The sequence below is a fragment of the Calonectris borealis genome, chromosome 4 (assembly GCF_964195595.1).
Source record: "Calonectris borealis chromosome 4, bCalBor7.hap1.2, whole genome shotgun sequence".
NCBI lineage: Eukaryota > Metazoa > Chordata > Aves > Procellariiformes > Procellariidae > Calonectris > Calonectris borealis.
This window is the reverse complement of record NC_134315.1, coordinates 31,875,190-31,895,141: the sequence shown is the minus strand read 5'-3', so window position 1 is coordinate 31,895,141 and position 19,952 is coordinate 31,875,190. Positions and strand designations below refer to the sequence as shown.

General features: G+C 37.6%; 2 protein-coding genes across 13 annotated transcripts in view; both read right to left on the bottom strand.

The window, feature by feature from the left end:
* The window catches only part of CEP135 (centrosomal protein 135), a 41,481-nt gene extending 25,974 nt beyond the window's left edge, over positions 1 to 15,507 (bottom strand). The window contains exons 1-9 of the mRNA XM_075149141.1: positions 15,184 to 15,507; positions 9,919 to 10,083; positions 8,555 to 8,745; positions 7,894 to 8,061; positions 6,203 to 6,344; positions 4,511 to 4,595; positions 3,413 to 3,541; positions 1,498 to 1,713; positions 851 to 916 (exon numbers count right to left, since the gene is read on the bottom strand). Coding sequence (XP_075005242.1) covers positions 851 to 916; positions 1,498 to 1,713; positions 3,413 to 3,541; positions 4,511 to 4,595; positions 6,203 to 6,344; positions 7,894 to 8,061; positions 8,555 to 8,745; positions 9,919 to 10,031 — 1,110 coding nt within the window. The 5' untranslated portion in view covers positions 10,032 to 10,083; positions 15,184 to 15,507. The remainder of the gene's footprint in view (positions 1 to 850; positions 917 to 1,497; positions 1,714 to 3,412; positions 3,542 to 4,510; positions 4,596 to 6,202; positions 6,345 to 7,893; positions 8,062 to 8,554; positions 8,746 to 9,918; positions 10,084 to 15,183) is intronic.
* Positions 15,508 to 16,873: 1,366 nt separating this feature from the next.
* Positions 16,874 to 19,952, bottom strand: part of EXOC1 (exocyst complex component 1) — a 34,887-nt gene continuing 31,808 nt past the window's right edge. For all 12 annotated transcript variants that reach the window (XM_075149129.1, XM_075149139.1, XM_075149132.1 and 9 more), the window contains 2 exons: positions 18,356 to 18,550; positions 16,874 to 17,556 (listed from right to left, as the gene is read on the bottom strand). In XM_075149129.1, coding sequence (XP_075005230.1) covers positions 17,404 to 17,556; positions 18,356 to 18,550 — 348 coding nt within the window. In that variant the 3' untranslated portion in view covers positions 16,874 to 17,403. The remainder of the gene's footprint in view (positions 17,557 to 18,355; positions 18,551 to 19,952) is intronic.

The window sequence follows — 19,952 nt, the reverse complement described above, 5'->3', positions numbered from 1 at the left end:
AACATTTGTTAGAGGCCATCATTGTTTTTATAATACTTCTTATTACATCACAGCTACTTTTGACATGGTTTGCAATCAGTAACAAAACAAGCAAGATTAACCCTTGTTTAATTCAAGAAACCAACCAGAAGGATAGTGGGATACAAATATGGAAAAAAGTAATAACTAAAACAAGAAATAATTTTTAATGGCACTTAGTAACACCGTTGGTGTTAAATTACATCACAATATCATCTCAGTCACCCAACCCTGCAGCTAATCAAATGCTATTTGGCATGTCTTTCCTATAATCTGGTGCCTTGAAAATGAGATATTTTTGTATTTTCAAGTTCACTAGAAATACTAAAACAAAACAACTAATACACAACTTGCTATACGCTGAAAAGAGTTTGGTCTTCAAGGAATTGATAATACTGATGTTTTTCATCTGGGCTACTATGCTTTGTTTCTGAGTGAGACAGGTATTGCATAATTATTCACATGCCGATTAAAAGACAAAGTTTCTAAATGCAGAAAATCCTCTAGGATGTCATAACTCATTTGTGGTAAAAATAATTGTGTCATGGAAATTACAACTTCAAATAGCAGAAATAAGGAAATGTACAATAAGGACATAATCAACCATACTGTCTACAGAGGTTTCTTTCAGTTTATTTTTGCAACAATATAATGTAGCTTCTTTAGCTCTTTCATTTATTAATTAGTAATTTATTACAATAGAGTTTTGGGGTACTATAAAATTTCTCTTGTTAATTGTTAAATTGTTAATTTTTATAATAAATGAAGGAACCATGTGGATGACAGTATGATAAAAATGCTACAAACAAAAACTGAAAGTATTTTTACTTACTGATTTAAGCCTTGTTATTGTTTCTTCAAGATCCTGTATTTCACTGTGTTTTCTTTCAATTTCTTTCTATCAACCAAAATTAACCTATATGTTAAAAGTTACATATTCAAAATGACAACAATTCCTTTGTTAGAAAAAAATTAAGGAAACAGGCTATTTTTGTAAGAAATAAAGTATAATTAGTTCCTTGTAATCTGCCAAATTTTAGCTAGTAAAGCTTCTGTGAACCGAAAGCACAAAAAATTTGTGGTATACACAACCATGCTCTTTTGGAGCACAACAGTTAAATAAATCATTGCATGACTGCTCATAGAAAAAAAAACCCCAAACACAGGCATCACTGTTGCAAATATCTATTACCTATCAATAGTTTTAAGTATCCCAGAATTTTATTTCATACTAAGCTAACAGAAGAAGGAAGACAGATTGCCTCTTAACTAAACTCATCTGACCTAATACAGTAAAGAGACAAAATTGCTGCGATTGATCATCTTTTAGTGAGAAATTCTGTATAATGTTACATAAACTGGAAAAAAGATCTTTTTAATCTTCCTTTACAAGCCGGTAGGTTATTTGTTGCAATTAAAAGATATAAAGCCACCTAAGAGCTGAGCAGATCTTTCACACTGTAACACGTTAGCGATTACCTTTGCTTCTCCTATTTCCTTATCTGCAGTCTCGAGCACAATTTCCTTGTGTCTTTCCAACTGCTGTGCCAAGTGGTCTATTTCATTCAGTTCTTGACACAGTTCTTCATTTTTATTGCTTAAATGCACTACCTCACTTGTCACATTTTGTTTAGTGTCCAAGAGGTCTTGAATGCGATTTTCAAGTTCTTTGTTTGTTTGCTGAAGATATTCAACCTGAAAGATATTTTTCATGAAAACATTAATATGTATTGTTAAAATAAGTAGCAAAAGTTCCTCCCAAACTTCTGAAATATAGTATCTCTATAGTATCCATAGTAAAAAAGGGACAGCCTGTTAAAAATGGCAAGATTTTCTATTTTTAGAACTTAATGCTTATCAACATGAAAAAATATGATTTTACAAAGGTGCAAGGTGAAGGAATTCATTACTACACTGTTCTTTATCTAGTCTCCAAAACCTGAGTTTTATTCTAAAAACAAAGTACTGAAAAGCAGAGATCTGTATAGAAACCTGTGTTGGGCATCAGTCCAGTAGACTCAGTGTACGCAGAGTTTCCCTAAATTTCACAAGATATGAGGACACATTCTTCTCTCCACCTTTGTAGTATATTTCCTAGGCTTAGTCTCACTGTTACTCCTTCATGAAAGTGAAGCTTTACAGATCAGATTCCCAAAACCTATCTTGCCCCCAACATATCTCAGCACTTTAAACACAACATCCTCAGAAATCCTGCTCTACAGACATTGTTTTTCCCAGTATACCTTTCCCTGAGAGTAAAGGGAAGAGAGGCAGGGATGTAGAGTAGGAATAAAAAATATACACAATAAGTTACACTACCCAGGAAAATGGGAGCCTGGAGTATCTTGAAAGATTCAAGATAACAGTGGTGCTCCACTTCCATCTTCACACAACTTTCCTCAAAACTCCATAAAGAAGAATTACTGTAGACACAGAAGAAAGCCTGAGCCGTCTCATAGTCATGAATACTACTACATAGAGATATCCATCCATTTATTGTCAGAGAATAAAAGTGGTATGTTGGCACTGAGCCTGACCAAATAGTCTTGATGGCCCAAAACCAGCTTTATGTAGCTCTGGGCTCACTCTCTGAGCAATCGATTTGTGTTCAGCATGAACTAATTCCGGATCACTGAACAGCTGTACTGCTTCCAAGTCATAGCTCATTCTGTATTTTTGCAGCACTGAACCTAAGCTAATAAACTCTGCAACGTGGCTCTCATGCCACTGTACATCATGCACAATCAGTATACAAAACATCTAAGTCAGTTGGAAAAACAGAGAATTGATGATATAAATCCAGAGACGGGCTTTACTTGATCTGTACGCCAGCCTGTCTTGTATTATTTTTTTAAAATCCTCATTCTGAGACCAATATTGAATGCATGCTAATATGCACAGTAAACACAAACATCTTTATCCTAAGCTTATCCTTTCCTTGCAAGTTGGAGTAAAGGTGGGGACTATTTGAATTCAATGAGGAAGATTCCCCACTATCTGATGACATTATCTGCAGGACTACTCCTTATTATAAGTACATATACCATTGTTAGTTCCTAAAAAATAAAATGTATGAAAAAAAAAAAAAAATAAAAGAAATAAGTACAAATTTGGTGAAAACAGTGTATTATACAGAAATTTTTTGAATACTCTGATTAACATTACTATGTACAGATGTGAGTTCAAAGAATTCTTTACCAAAACCATCCTAATAATTTTAAAACAAGAAACGAAATTTCCTTAGACAAGAAACACTGTCACTGAAAAAGCAAGGCAAGTTAAATTGATTGATTTTATATCTAATAGTGGGTTTTTTTAAAGAGCTAGTTTTGTGGGTTTTTTTAGATTGCTAGTATTTTTAGTTTTGACTAAACAACAGTAATAAATCCATTACCTGCAAATTCAAATGGGCGATAAGCTTCTCATTACTTTTACTTCTCGATTCCAGAGAGATAACCTCATGAGAACGCCCACCATCCAATGCTAGCACTAGGCGCTCTATTTCTTTGTCTCTTAGCTCAACCTTTGAGGGAAGGAAAAAAAAAAAGTTCTTTGGTATCTTCTATACCATTTACTAGAACTTTTGTTCAAATAAACACTTATATAACATTCAGTAAAAAAATATGCACCTAATAATGCCATTTTTATCTTTAATATCGATTTTTTTTAATTCTGGATTTTTCGGAAAAAATTATTTCTTTGAAAGAAAAATAAATGGATCAAAGAATTTGTGGAAAAAAAACCTGAAACAATTCCTACTAGATTATTTGCCTGAAGAGAAATGAACAATTTTTATTTAAAGTGAAGCTAATGAACGTTGCAAATTAACTGTCCGAGACCAGCATTTAAATTTAGGGAAAAAGCTTCTAAATCAACTAATTCAGTGACTATTTCAGTCACTGAAAAACAAGAAATACTGGAAGAGGAAAACCAATATGTGAATAAAAAAAGAGGATGGTGTTCACTAATCCCCAGATATTGAAAGATATAACAACATATGAACAACTGATGCAATTCCCTCACTTAAAGATTATACATATCTTATCAATCCACTCTAATTAAAATATTGTAAAAACTGTTGTTCATAAATTAACTTCCAAAAAATCAAAAATTCAAAAAATATAACCAGTCCAAACAATGAAAAAAATTATCCTAAGATATCTGTAGATCAAATTATTATTTTGGACCAGTTAATGCTTCTGCAATAAAAAACCCTAGACATACACAAATTCTACTTATAATCACCAAGTTTAGCTTATTTAATGTAATTTTAATACACAAAATATATCAGCAAAGGCAGTGGGCAAGTATTTTATCATTGCTGCTGTCTCCAAAAGCAGAGAGAAATAGCTCAACGTAGGCGAGTTAGAATAATTGTATTTCACAAGCCCTACAATTCTTGCCCAATGAGGTTGAAACACAAATTATAATCAAGGCCATTTCAATGGCTACTACAGCCAAATAAAAATAAAAATAAAATCTGTAAACATACCTGTTTGCTATAATTTTTCATTCCACGTTCAGATATCTCCAGTTTTTCCTGTAGCTCTGTTACTTCTGACTGAAGTTCATGAATTCTGAAATGTAGCAATATACTGTTTATGTGGATTCATGGAAGAATCATACGTACACAACAATTCAATATTAGTATTTTCTCTTTGCTCCTGAATGTAAATATTTAACAAAAAAATAGTTTTGTTCATACAAAATATTAATGCAGAAGCTGTTGTTTGAGATATTATAGTGGGTTGACCTTAGCTGGCTGCCAGACCCCCACCCAGCTGCTCTCTCACTCAACAGGATGGGGGAGAAAAGAAGATGAAAAAGCTCATGCGTCAAGATAAAGACAGGAAGATCATTTACCAATTACAGTCATGAGCAACACAGACTCAACTTGGGGAAGATTTATTTAATTTATCATCAATTAAAATAGAGTAGGATGGTGAGAAACAAAGACAAACTAAAAACACTTTCCTCCCACCCTCTGCTTTTTTCCAAGCTCAACTTCACTGCTTCACTTCTGACTCATACACCTCCCCCCTACCCCAAGTGGTGCAGCAGGGATGGGGAATGGGAGCTGCAGTCAGTTCATAACACTTCGTAACACTTCAGCTTTGCTGCTCCTTCCTCCTCGCACTGTTCCCTTGTTTCAGCGTGGGGTCCCTCCCATGGGATACAGTCCTTCATGAACCACTCCAGCATGGGTCATCTCCACGCGATACAATCCTTCAGGAACAGACTGCTCCAGCGTGGGTCTCTCACGGGCCACAGCTCCTGCCAGAAAACCTGCTCCTGCGTGGGCTCCTCTCCAGGAGCTGCAGTTCCTGACAGGAGTCTGCTCCACGGGCTGCAGTTTCCTTCAGGGCATATCCACTTGCGCCAGCATGGGGTCCTCCATGGGCTGCAGTGTGGATATCTGCTCTGATGTGGTGTTCTCCACAGGCTGCACAGACGACATGCGTCACCATGGTCTTCTCTGTGGGATGCAGGGGAATCTCCACCCTCTCCATCTTCACTGACCTTGGTGTCCTCAGGATTGTTTCTCTCATATTTTTCTTACTCCTTCCTCTCACTGCTGCTGTGCAGCATCGTTTTTTACCCTTTCTTAAATACATTTTCCCAGGGAACTTGGCTGATGGGCTCAGCTGTGACCCGTGGTGGGTCTGTTTTGAAGCCAGGTGGAAATGGCTGTGTCCAGCACAGGGTAGCCGCTGGTCTGTTCTCAGAGAGGCCACCCCTGCAGTCCCCCCACTGCCAACACCTTGCCATGTAAACTCTCTACAGATATATTCTAAATAAGAAAAAAGAATTGACTTGAACCTTTCATAATACGGGTTACCAAGTCAAAAATAGTATTACAAGAATATTTTAGTCTTCCAAAATAAATAGGAAGAATCACTTTACTCCTATACAAAATATTACACCTAGCTTTTTTCCAAAATACCCAATCTAAAATTAGGTATAACAGTAAGACCAGTATAGAAATCTTAAGAGATATCCTTTAAGGAAATAAGCAGCTTATTAAATATCCATTGCAACTCTGTCACAGGCAGCACTGTCAATCATTAAGCAAAATCCTATTTTGTTTGAGGCAAATTTGAAAGGCAGAAGGAGGGTGAGGGTTGGAAAATCACTGCAGATATTTAACACCTATACTTCAAAATTTAAAAGTTCTTTAGATTACCGATTATCAGCCACTTGAAGAAGGTCTGCGATATAAGGGTCCTCTGGCTGAGGAACTGGATAGGCACTAACACCTGATGGAGGGACAGGCTGGTCTATCTGCATGCGTTGACGCCTGAAGGGAATGCTTCTTTTTCTGCCACCTAAAAGCCCAAACCCAAATGCCTATTACTTGGAGTGAAAGCAAGGGAGTCGTCTTCTTTAATACGAAATGACACTTCCTATTTATTCCACTGCTTCTGAACTGGCATGTTTCAACCATTTTAATCTTACTGTAATAAGTTGATAAAATTTGTACCCTCCAGACAACACCATTCTTGCAGGTTAGTATCAGCTTTGTCAAAGTTCAGTTTTATAATACGGAAACATGCAAAGTTCAGTATAAGTAATTTTCCTCAGTGTTTAAGACCCTAAATATTCTACAGTTCAAACTTGTTGAATCTGTTAGTGATTTACCTCACTAAAAAAGCTAAATTAAAACATCACAAAAGACATTTTGTTTTCACATTTAAGAACTATTTTACGACTGAACTAACCTCTGCATTCTTTAGCAATGTTTTTTTTCCTCCTATCCTATTGTCATTTCAGTGAATGAATATCCTAAGCATATCAAGCAGAGTAGGTTATTTCTTTGAAAGAAAAATAAATGGATCAAATAGAATTTTGGGGAAAAAAACCTGAAACAATTCTTACTAGATTATTTTCTTGAAGCGAAACGAACAATTTTCATTTAAAGTGAAGTTAATGAATGTTGCAAAATTACTATGCTTGCATGGTAACATTATATTAAAAACAAAGCAAAACATAGTATTATTTCCAGAGTGAACAATTACTCTTCATCACACAATTAAATAAGAACTACAATATTTGATGATGTAGTATAGAAAAATCCCAGAAGACTGGTGACCAAGGGGCAAGTATGCAGAAAGATAGACAAAAATGTAACATGGCATCTTTGAAGCGAAGGACATGAAATGCAGAAAGGTGTGGAAAAAATAGAAAGGAATTTTAATTTCACTTAACTAACTATTAATGTCCCTCAGATGCCAAAAATACATAGGTAATTCAATGACTTGGAAAGAAAAGACAATTTCAAAACTTCACAAAATACTTCTCACTATTTCCCTTAGCTTGAAAAACAATTAAGAAAAAGGAAAACCTGGAGAAAGAAATTAACCTGAAAGTAACATCCAGAACATTTTAAGTTATCAAAAGACACTTTAAATACTGTAAGCTTTCAGACGGTTGGAATATTTATTTGTAGACATATTTTGCATCTTGGTACTTTTAAATGTTGGTTAAAAAAAATCTGAATTAGTCACTTACACATCATCAATTAGCTGTCAAAACGATTCAAGTGTCAAACAACCTGCTCCTGACTAAATTAGGTGCAGCATTAAAAAAATAAAAATAACTGTTGATTTCCAGTCACATTTTAACTTAATAGTCTTCTATTGAATCTAAGCTTGTATTCAAATTTGTCCCTAACACAAGTGATACGCTAATGAAACTTCTTCCATACAGAGAAAAAGACTGAATTCAGAGCCAAAACTTTCAAAAGGTAATATTATTCTATTGGATAGTTATTTTACTGTAGTAACTTCTCTCCCTAGAGGAAAAACAAGACTATGTTCTGAAGAGCCAAAAAAAGCCCAGAGAAAAGTTAAAATATCTGTGATTATTTACACTTACCAGGTGTTTGCACCACTGCTTGCAGATTCTTCTCCTGAAGCTGCTGAATTTTTTCAGTTTTGGCTTTGTTCTCTTTTTCCAGCATTTTAATTTTATGTACGTATTGGTTATTCAGAAATTTCAAATCTGCGGTTTCATGTTCAACCCTCCTTAAGGAGGCTTTCAAATCTTCAAGGGAGAGAAAAAGCAATATTATCTTTCTTATTCATTATTATTTTTGCTAGCAGCACCAAAACAGGTATAAAGAGAATCCTATATTCTTTTTCCATAACATGAAATTTTCAAATACGCATACATATATGTATATATGTACACACAAACACACAAAAATATATATTTATACATGTTATACAAATAAAACACATTTAACAGCAGTATTTCATTTTAAATTAAAAAGTAGGATTTCAAGGTATGAAAGTATATGTTAAAAAGTTCTAACATTTTCATGTTTGATTAAACAATCATCTGCAGGACCTCGGAAGCTTTTTAACTACAAAAGAAATGTCTGCACATGAGCCTTAATTCATTAAAAGCACCAAAGTCAATCACAACTCACTCTCACTTATAAGTACAGATTAATGAATCTGTAGATCAAGGACTTGGCTGCAATTTTATTTTGGCATGGAAGGATTAAAAAAAAGTATCATGATTTTTATATTACCTTTAAGATGATGATCAGATTGCTCTTTCAGTTTTAATATTTCTAAATGTAGTTCATTATTTTCCCTGGTAAGTTTAGCATTCTCTGTTTTATAAGGTTCCAAAATAGCATCATAATTGCTGCATTCTTTTTCAGTTTTTCCAGCAGATAACTTTGCACTGCGCAAGCTCTCAGTTGTATGAACTAGGTCACTAGAATAAAGGAGCATCAGACATGTTAGAAATGTTATCAGCTTTTACACTGCAGGTGCAAATATTTATTACGACCTGAGAAACAAAACCCTTTCCCTGAGACCATGTTAACTGTAGAACAAATGGGTTCAAAGAAAGGCAAAGAGAACATTCATGTAAGAGAAACTGAAAGAGAGGAATCACTCACCTAAAAAAAAGTAAATAGGAAAGGACAGGACAAATATAAAAAACAAAGATATTTAGAAAGCATATCAGGAGTTTACATCTGATAATTCAATAAACTCTCTTTTCTACATAAAGTGAGATATTCAAAATTGGCAAGATGATTTTTTCTCCATTTTTTTTCCTTCTTACCACAGAAGAAACTTGAAGTAAAGAATTAAAAAGGCCAGAAGGTTACTAGTATTTATATGGAGATCAGAAGCTCCGTAAGAGAGCTATAAACATTTTTGTGAAAATAATATCAAAGTCAGTAATTGAGAGATTAAACCTATCTGTTAGACACCAGAATGAGACTTAATGTTGAAGGCAGATTACTCCACATCTGCCTACCTATGGTTCTTCCATCTGTATTAGAGAGCAACAGAACCAGAATACCTACATTTGCAGGTTTAGCAAAATATAACCAGATTACTATGGAAATTACTGTGTTCATAATCACATCAAAGCCATGAAACAGCAGATATATTAAGAAGGTCACCTGAAAATTTGTTTTTCTTCTGCTACGTGTCCTGTAAAAACTGCAGAGATAGCAAATTTAAACTTCTCCAAATGAGATCATAAAAAACCGAGTTGTGAATGTATTATTTTAAGTCACAGTACAGACAACAGGGATTATTTTTTATACAACCAGTTATAAGGGTGTGTCCTTTAAGCACATTTCAATGGTGACTATTCTTGGCTCTCTTATGAGGTTAGAAATGTTGAATTTTCCTAGACCATACATCCTTAGAAACAATTCTACTAAATTAAATGAAATCTTAAGATGTTCTCATCACTTAAGCAAACCCATTTGACTTCATCATACACAGGAACTGAATGTTAGCTCTGAAATAATCTTGAAAATAATCTTGAAAATACTCTTCAGACTAAGCATTCTCCCTTATATGTCAAAAATCAAACAATACCTACTATATGATTACTATGCTTTTTAATGAATCTCCTTTTGAATACCTAAAAAGCTTTTCCACCAAAGGTAAACTCTCCACTCCCAACGGTTGCCGATAGCCCAGTTGATCTAGACGTTTCCTGAGATTAATGAACCTTCGCTCTGCAGTTGTAGTCATTGTAAACACACCTCCAAAGCAGCTTTTGTTACAGTCAAGAAAAATAGGACACCTGCAAAAGATTGTCTGTTACAGCATTTGTCCTTTAAAGAAGGAATAATACAGAAAAAAGTAATGGAAAAACCATTTTTTGTGTAGGAAATACAGTGCATAAGCATGTCCTTAAAATTTAAGTAAACCAAAAGAGAATCATAGAGCAACTAAGAAGTTTTAAACATATTTATATATTTCTTTAAAAAAGAAATATTTGCCTTGGCAATTAGTTCTCTCTTTCCTAACACCTTAGAGTATGAACATAATTTTTTCTTTCCAGTGTGTAAGAACTGAACTCTGAAAAGATCTTTCTGTGGGAAGACTAAGAAGTAGATTCTGATTTTTTTGAATCATGGTCATCATGGTATCTTCCACAACGCAAATTGACAGATTATTCTCAAAAACTCCATATACTTTTTTCTTTCATATAGAAATCTTACTTTCAAAATTTACAAGGCAGTACTTAACTTATGCCAACCATTTGTAAAATTGCATAAAATGTGTAAAATTTTGAAGACAGATTAACTTTGAACATCTTTTTTCTGTGAGAGAAAACAGGAAAGAAAAAAACCACCAGTGTACTATAGTCCTACCTGCACTGTTTTCTGGAAAATACAGAGGGTTTTTTTTTCTTTTGACTGATTAGTTATCTTTTTATTACTAACCTGATCTAAAAAGGGCTGGATCAGCACTACTGTATCTGAATCCAGATGAGAATTTTGGCTTTGCCATGTACATTTGGGGGAGGAAGAATTTTTACATTGTTATATCCTTCTGGATTTAGAGATAGAATGAGAAAAGAAATGGAATACTAAAGTTGATGCTCCTCAATATGTGAAAACATTCTTCAATAGTTAAAAATATTTTTTAAAAATAGTTATTTCTGTAAAACATTTTCCTTCACATTTCTTCAGAAGTTTCAGTATTAACCTACTGACTGCAAAGACCTAAGCAGCCAAACTACCAATCTGAGGAAGCATTGTTTGCATCTCATGTGAAGGGGATAGAACATAGATATCATTTAAACCATGCTGTTTCACAATCCCCCAGATTTTAAAAAGATATTAAAAAAATATATGCAGGTATTTGAAAATAAAATTATTTATGAATAATCAAATGAGAAAACATGCAAGTTTCTCTCATGTCTGAGGCTGGAAAGTAAGATTTCATCTCATTGTATCAAAACACTACAAATAAGTCTAGCAACAGGACTGTGGTTGCCAGGTACTGCTCCATGGATGAGAGAAAATCACCAGTCTTATGAGCACAGCATCTGTTCCAGGTACTGCCAAAATATTTGTCTGAAGAGGTTCAGGATGTTGAGATATTAACTAGGCAATGGCATGGAAAACAATCCCTCACGTATTGTACTGGGATGGTTGAAGGAGGCGGCGGCGCACTTCCTTCCACTAAATGGTAACTGTCAATGTACTAAATGGAAGTCAATGTACTAATGTGTACTAAATGCTCTTCGTTCTCCTTTGGCAGTCAAAGATTAAAGCTAAAAGTGATGAGACCTTAGTATTTCTGCATTTATGTTGAGGATTCGGTGTTGAATTCAGGAAAACAGTGATTGTGTTACTGTGTCTAGATTGAGTCTCGGGAATACATCTTATACTACTACAGGTAAGGAGAAGATGGGCTCAAGAGTTAAGAACTGTATCAGTTAAAAAGATTAAATTAGTTTAAAATTTTTCATCAGACTCGATTTAATAGCTTGTGTTTTGGAAAGAGAAAGATTTTTCTACTAATCATATTGAGAAAGTTTTACAGAAGAAACATCAAGAACAAAACTGTGTCACAGCTTGTAAGGGAATAGTTTTTGTACAGTAACTGTGGAGAAAATAAATGGACAGATGTTAGCATTCCAGTAACTGTGGCTAGGAAGTAGATACAGGATCTTCCTCATCACAGCAATGGAAGTTTAAGTGAGGTGTAGGTACCTAAACATACTGTAATATTGAGAGGTACCAACAGCTTTCTGGTTGAATCACTCTCCTTCCTAAAGACTGGGAATTTTTAATTCAAGACGTTATTGCCACTGGAATCAAACAAGAAAGGGTGTTATCTTATATTCCCGAGAGCCACATCTGATCCAAAATTAGTCCAGGAAATTAGTAGCTGCAGTATAAGTCCAAAAGATGTCCAGGAATGAAAGTAAGAAGGAGAATTGGGGGTCGTTATTTGAGAGAGCTTAAAACAGATATTAACATCTTCAAAAAGTTATGCACTCTTTGTTGGAAAGAAATTATGTGTCAGTAATTCCAGACCTCTATCAATACAGACAAGCACAGCACAAATCTCATATCCTAAACTTAAAGTTTATCACTAGTCTTATCATGACATCAAAAAGTATCCAGTAACTTCTCTGCCAGGAAAATTTGGTTTTCTGGAAATATAAAATGAATATATGAACTGCTGTACTGATTCAGCTGAATCCAAGATCAGTCTGACCCAATACCCCGTGTCTCTGACAGTGGCCACAGCAAGAGTATAAAAACATAAAAAACACGAGCCAAATTTTACTCCTACATACCTTTTCTTTCTATAAGCCTATAGTGCAGGGACTTGATCGGCCTAAAGGTGAACTTAAATCATTATAATAGTACCTGATAGACCTTTCTTAGACATGTCTAACTGTTTTCTTGAATCTTTTGCACCTTAACATCAAAATAGACTGTTGCAATGAATTCCTGATTTTAACTGTATGACTGGAAAAGTATATCATAAATTCATGGGGGTGTGCCTGTGTCCCTTTTTTTCTTTTTATTGTAAGACATACTAAATAATCATTCCTTATTCATGCTTTCAGTCATTCATGATGGCATCTTTAGCAAATCTATTTTCCTAAAGTTTTCCAGTAGCTTGTACAGCTTGTCCCTTTTACACACTTTCTGAGACTGAGATGACTCTGAGCAGCCATACAGCAGCCATAATGATCCTTTGCTGTACCTTCACTATTCATAATGATTCCTAACTTATCATTTGCCTTTCTGATTGCTCTAAAGCATCAATTAGATGCGTTCATAGTAACACTAACATGTCTCTCTCTGAGCGGTAACTGCCACTTTAGAGCCCATTATGTGTAGTACCTTTATTAACACTGTTCCTTAACTCCCGCTTTATTACTCAGTCCAGTGATACCCTTCTGCAGCCCCTGGACTACTCTTAACACACCCATATAATGAGCAAATTTTGTCCCTCGCTGTTTAACCCATTCTTTCAGATCACTGATCAGTGTTAAACAGCAGAAAATCTTCTGCACATTCACCGTAAGGTAGTACTTTCTACACTTTCTTTTAACCACTTAGCGAGCTATTAAATGACCTTGTCTCCATTTCTGAAAGAGACCTGCTTTCTTAAAAGCCTTTGGTAGAGAACCTTCTCAAAAGCTTTTTGGAAATCCAAGTTCTCTACATCCTTTTTACCCAGTCAACTCTATCCAGAATATCCTTTTCTTTAAAAAAACTTAGCCTTGTGAATCACGATTGAGTCATGATGAAAGGTATGTTGAACTTACTAGATTTGTCTGTAAATTTGCAAAGTACTGGAAAGAAGCCCTCTTAACAACTTTGGTATTTCCCATGAGATAGGCTACATTAGCTGCATAAATATCATTCATTATCTAAATATTTCATGTAATTTAGTGCCGCAAGGAAAAAAATATAATTTCCATTTTAGATGAAAAACAGAAAATCAGATAAACAAACAAGAAGGGAAAATTAAACGGTACTTTAAATCAGGCATTTCCAGACAAAGATTTATCAAGATGTCTAAATGAGCATATCTTTCAGTTATTCACAGAAGAGATACTCAGAGCCAATAGCCTCATTTTTTGTTCCTCCTTTGTTCATATAAGATGACAATGCTCATGTGCTTCATTTTGTGACATGCTCGAATGGTTGTGAGCAGTCTTTTGAAGACCTAGGTGTTTACGAAATAGACATATTTAGCACCTATGAACTGTTCCCCGTTGTTCTAAGTCACTAATGACTGAAATTAAACATTGACATGAAAGATGGGCAATAACGGAACTTCAAACCCAGTTCCTTTAGGTTATAAGTATAGAATCAATTTGCATAAAATTGTGTGAAAGAAGCAATTTTAATAGGTATTACACTAATCATTACAGGTGGAATACAAAGCTTTAGCACATTGAAGCCCTCCTTTCAGTCCGAAAACAATGCAGCAACATTCATGGTGAGTATAGGTTAAGAACTGTTCCAGATGCAACACTTGTGTTATGAATAAGAAAATGTAATAATAAAAAAGCAGAGCAAAGATTTATCTTGGCCGTGGAAAACATACTACGGTCATTGAACTATGGGGGAGAAAGATAAAACTTCATAGCTGACAATGGAACACAAAGAAATTAGCAAGGACAAATTGGTATGCTATGAAATCAATTTCTTTATTGAGTCTGTAACACCAAAGACAATTATGAAATGGAGTTTCCAGTCTCTGTTCTGGGAAATACCAAAATGCATTTTTCATTCATCATAACTGATATGCTAAAGGCTTTTTGCGTGTGTGTGAAATATGTTTACAAAACATCTGTTCCTGTCCTGTAATTGCTGGTCACATCACTCATTCTGCTATAAAGAGCTAGGTTTGTTTTCACCCGGGTAAAAAAGGCACCCAGCGGACCAACCATTTGACTATAGTAATGCTCTAATACATGCCTCTATTCAGTCCATGGACACTGAAGGCTGTGTTGTGAAATGCCGTTACTGCAACATTATTTTCAAGATATACTGAATGAGCCTGCGCTTGTTTCGCAAAGTCTGTTTACAAGTTGATTTGCTGGGAGTTCACTTCTGACTAGATATTCATACACCACGTTTGCTATGAAATGTTGCCACTTTGCCAATAAAAAGACAACTCTTGCTCTAGAAAAACAGGTCTCTTTAAAAAGTCACCAAAACCTGTAAGTTTACATTACAGTACAAGAGAACCCTATCGATTATGAGCCTGCTCATCACCTATCTCCCCAAACTGGAAGCTTTATACACCTTTCAGCAACCCCAATCTGTACCTTCGGGGGGCAGCCAGTCCCTTTTTAAACAGGTCTATTTGTACTTTTTCCACCCTCCCTCCGGGTCGGTCTTACCAGACGTACCGTTAAAAGCAAATTCTTGCAGGGCGAGCCGCTAAGGAGTAGCCGAGGTGTTTCAGTGAGGCTTCGGCAGAGGTGCAGCTCCGGCGGGGAAGAGGGGCTGCAGAACCCCGAGGGAACGAGAGACCAGCCTGTAGGCCGGACGCTGGGGGAGGCTGCCCAGGCTAACCTGCGCTCCCCAGGGGCAGGACAGACGGAAGCGGCCCAGCGCTACGCTGTCCTCAGGGCTGCTACGACGGCCGCTGCCGGGACCGCGGGAGCCCAAGCTAGCCGCTGAGCGCCGCCGCCGCCCGCCTGCGAGGAGCCCCGGTCCCGCCGGCAGTACCCTCCTCCTTCCCCTGCAGGACACCCGCCCCGGCGGGCACGAGCCCTGCCCACTCGCCGCGCCCCCACAGCGCTCCCCAGGGCTGGCGCTCCCGCGCCGCAGACCCCGCGCAGCTGCCTAGGCCCCACCGGCCGTTTGAAAATGGCGCGCGGAGCAGCGGCCGCTTCCGCCCCGTCACCTCAGCAACGGGGCACGCGCCTGCACCCGCGGCCGGCCGAGCCAACCGCCGCCCGCGCCGGCCGCCCCGCCCCTCCCCGTGAGACCGGCAGCCCTCGCGCTGAGGGGCGGGGGGAGGGTGACGTACGGCGCCTGCGCTGCCGGCCGTTTGCCGCCGCGGCGTGCGGGGGAGGACCCCCTGGCCCTCCGACAGCGCCTCCCGACGCGGCAGCGTGGGGGGCTCTCCGCTGCCTCGGAGCGAGCAACCGAGGCTGAAATACGCGGGCTGGGCTAGGAGCGGAGGGTGTTGACCCCCGGTGCTGCACTGGGGACTTTAACACAAGGCTTAGCGTTGGGCTGAGTGAGGAGCTGTCTGCCGGTGTATGCGTGCGGAGGAACGGCCTACGACGACAGCTTAGCTCTGGGGCAGCCAGAGGGGAGGGACGGATGTTACCGCCGCCGTCCGTGATCCTTTTCCAGAGGGTCGTCTTTACGTTTACTGCCTGTAGTATAGTTGCCTGTTGAATAGCTGCTGTGGCCAGACTTCAGGGGTTGAAGCGTCTGATGTAAAAGTGACAGGTAGTTCTTTTATAAGCTGTCTACAGTAGTTGAAAGGGAATTTCTGCCAAGCATAACCCTCACCTCCCCTTGTTGTTGCTTTGGCTACTTTTTGTCACGTGCAAAGACACTGTAAGTAGGTTATATACAACTTGGATCAAGTATTTTATTAGTAAACAAAAGACAACTAGGATTTAACGAGCTACAAGACTGAAGTGTTAGTATGCTCACCCAAATCCACGTGCCTCAATGTTGCCAAGTTGCTATCTAGCAGGTTAGCTTTTCCTTCCGAGTTTTGCAACATTCTTATATTACTGTTGTTTTTTATTCTTGCATCTGCATCTCAAAAACCAAAATCTTACCTCTGTCTGCATGTTTACCTTTACTGTGCCTGTTTCTGTTCTATCCAACAACTTACCAATTTCCTCAAGCTGTACAGAAAATCTAGGTCCTGAATCACAGGCAGCTGAAGCTCCAGGAGGAGTGAGGGGTTACATGAGGTGAGAGTATACTGATGCTAGATTATACTTACTAAAGGGAACAAAAAAATGCCTGTCGAGAAATAGAGCAATTCTACTTCAATGCCCAGAGACAAAACAATGGAAGTAACTGCATTTTCACCTTTTTGAAATAACAGTCCATAGAAATAAAGGCTACGATGAACACAGTTTAATTAAGAATTATAGCCATAGTCACCTTACATCTCAGAACATGAATTCAGTATTCCCACTGTATACCACATCCATACTTTCTAGAATGAGGAAGGGAAAAGATTTTATAGTCTTTAATGCTTACATGATTTCCAAGATGCAAAATATTAGTGAAAACAGTAGTATCCTTTTTGCATACTATGAAGGTAGTGCTTACTGCCTTTAGCAAGAGAAGGGATTATAAATAAAAGTATCTGAACATTAGGGGAACGGAAAAACTATATCCAAAGTGTTTCACAGAATTAATGCTTTCAAACAGTACTTCAACCCAGTAGAAGAGCAACAAATCCCCAAAGGTTTCATTTTCAGGAGTGTAAGACATTAGAAGCAGGAGTGTAACTTGACATATATGGCAGTTAACTACACATACACATGGAAATCCACCTTTTAAAAACAAACAGATTTATAGTGTTTGATTCCCTTATACACAGGCACAAACTTTGCTAGCTTGTCTTGTCTTTCCCTTTCTAGAACTTAATGAGACTGTGCAATACTGGAGCAGTAGTCTAAAATATCCTGTATAGTGAATTCCATAGTAATTCCCGATCCAGGATAGCAGCGAGCTATCAGCCCTTCAAAGTGCTTGTATTGTCGTATAAACTCATCTTGCATGGAATGCCACACAACCTGCCAAAGAAAGCAAACTTTAGGAAATGTCAATTGGCACAATACACTATATGTGAACTACAAAACACTGGCTTATTAACTGATTCTCAGTTCAGGTGTCATTTTAAAACTAAAGCTTGCTAACAAAATCAGTAAACTGAGTTGCTGCATTAAAAAAAAAAGTTGTTTTTTACCCATTAAGTTTAAGATCTTTAATGTTTACAGGACTCCTATTGAATCTGCAAAGCAGAAAATAGTAAAGAGGAGGAAGTTGCCCTTACCCTCTAAAAAGAGGTATTGCTTTTGTCTTTAAAGAAAACACCCTGAACCAGAACCCTGCTAGTAATTCACGTTTCAGACTTTAAAAAGCTGTTAATACATGCTTAACTCTTAAATCTACTTATCATTTACTCCAGTGAGAAAGTTTACAGAGTATAAGAAAAAACTTAATATAAATATCAGAAAAGATGTAATTGAAAGTATCTTCTGCTATAGTGTACCAGCTAAATTTCCTATTAGGTTAACAGTTCATTTAAATCTAGTTCTCCCTACTTCCAGTATATTTTGCAGAACAGAGATCACCCATTAATGGACACCTAGAGAATCATGAAGTTTCTTTCTGAGCTCTATCTCTACCACGACAGTTCAAATCAATGTTACAACAAATAGCATCAGAGCGGGGTTATAAAAAACTCAGCTCAAAATTCATGGTTTTTCAGATCTACGCTGAAGCTAGGCACTTCTCACAAAATACATATGCTAAAGCAGTAAGGGCCTTTTTGTAAACAGTACAAGGTTTTTAAGCCATGATTTAGTTTACCTGAAGTAAGTTTTCTTCTTCACAGAGATGTTTATCTACCTTCTTGTAGAGATTATCCAAGCCCTTTTTCACTTCCTTGCCGGGATATTCCTTTATAACTTTACGAAGCTCTTGTTTATTAAAAGCCAGTTGATAGCTTACTTCCTCTTCTCGTATACCTTGTGCCACACGAGCTTCAACACCTTCAAAAAAATGCTAACAAACAATAACAGCATTAATGATTATCACAAATCTAAACTAATTAACTTAATTTGACAAGCATATGTGCAGTTAAGTCTTGATTCTGCTTGATGAGTGTTGTATGTTCCCCCCATTGGGCATGAAGTAGTGCTCAGCCATAAACATTAAAGCACAGCCCAACAATACAGCACTCCGTAAGTACTAGTGTAAAACTGAAATCAATAATTTCTAGAAGCAATCAAGCTTTTCTTTGCAACCTTATAACTAATATTGAATCAGCCTCAAAATCCTCAATGAGGCCATAGCTTGGGAAAATACTGGATCTTTCGGATGAACTGCGTAAGCATCTGGATAGGAATTTCTCTGCTTAAACCATAATTACACAACGGCAATATTTGTTCCCAATTGCCCTCTCTTCTCACTGCCCCGCACCAGTTGGCTCAACATAATAAAAAAGGAGGGAAGTATGCCTATGAACATGCATGTAGAGCCACATGGGGTTAACTTTCTTTACAGCAGCCCATATGGTGCTGTGTTTTGGATTTGTGGCTAAAACAGGTGTCCCGGTTTCGGCTGGGATAGGGTTAAATTTCTTCCTAGTGCTGTGTTTTGGATTTAGTATGAGGAGAATGTTGATAACACACTGATGTTTTCAGTTGTTGCTAAGTGCCCTCCTAGTCCAAGGACAGCTCCCGTGCCTACTGACTGAGCTAGGTACACAAGACGGGAGGGAACGTAATCAGGACAGCCAGCCCAGCTGGCTAATGGGGTATTCCATACCATGTGACGTCATGCTCAGTATATGAACGGTAGGCGTGATCCAGGAAGTAGCGATCGCTACTTGGTTATCGGTCAGCGCGGGTGGTGAGCAATTGCATTGTGCATCACTCATTTTGTATATTCTATCATTATTTATTATCATTATTTTCCCTTTTCTGTTCTATTAAACTGTCTTTATCTCAGCCCACGAGTTTTTCCTCACTCTTACCCTTCCGATTCTCTCCCCGTCCCACTGGGGGGCGGGGGGAGTGAGTGAGCAGCTGCGTGGTATTTGGCTGCCTGCCAGGTTAAACCACTACAACAGGGCTGATAACACACCAATGTTTTGTTTATTGCTGAACAGGTCAAACCTGGCCAAAGGGTATTCCATAGTATGTAACATCATCCTCAGCTATAAAAATCAAGGTTAGAGGAGGGGGCGGGGGTGGTGGTTGTCTTCAAGGTGACTGTTGCTCAGAAACTGGCTGGGCATCAGTCTGCTTGTGGGAGGTAGTGAGTAACTGCCTTTGCGTCGCCTTGGTTTTTTTTTCTCTCTCTCCCCTTCACTGATTAAACTGTCTTTGTCTCCACCCCCAAGTTTTCTCACTTTTGGTCTTCCTATTCTCTCCCATGTCCTGCTTGGGGAGAGGAGAGTGAG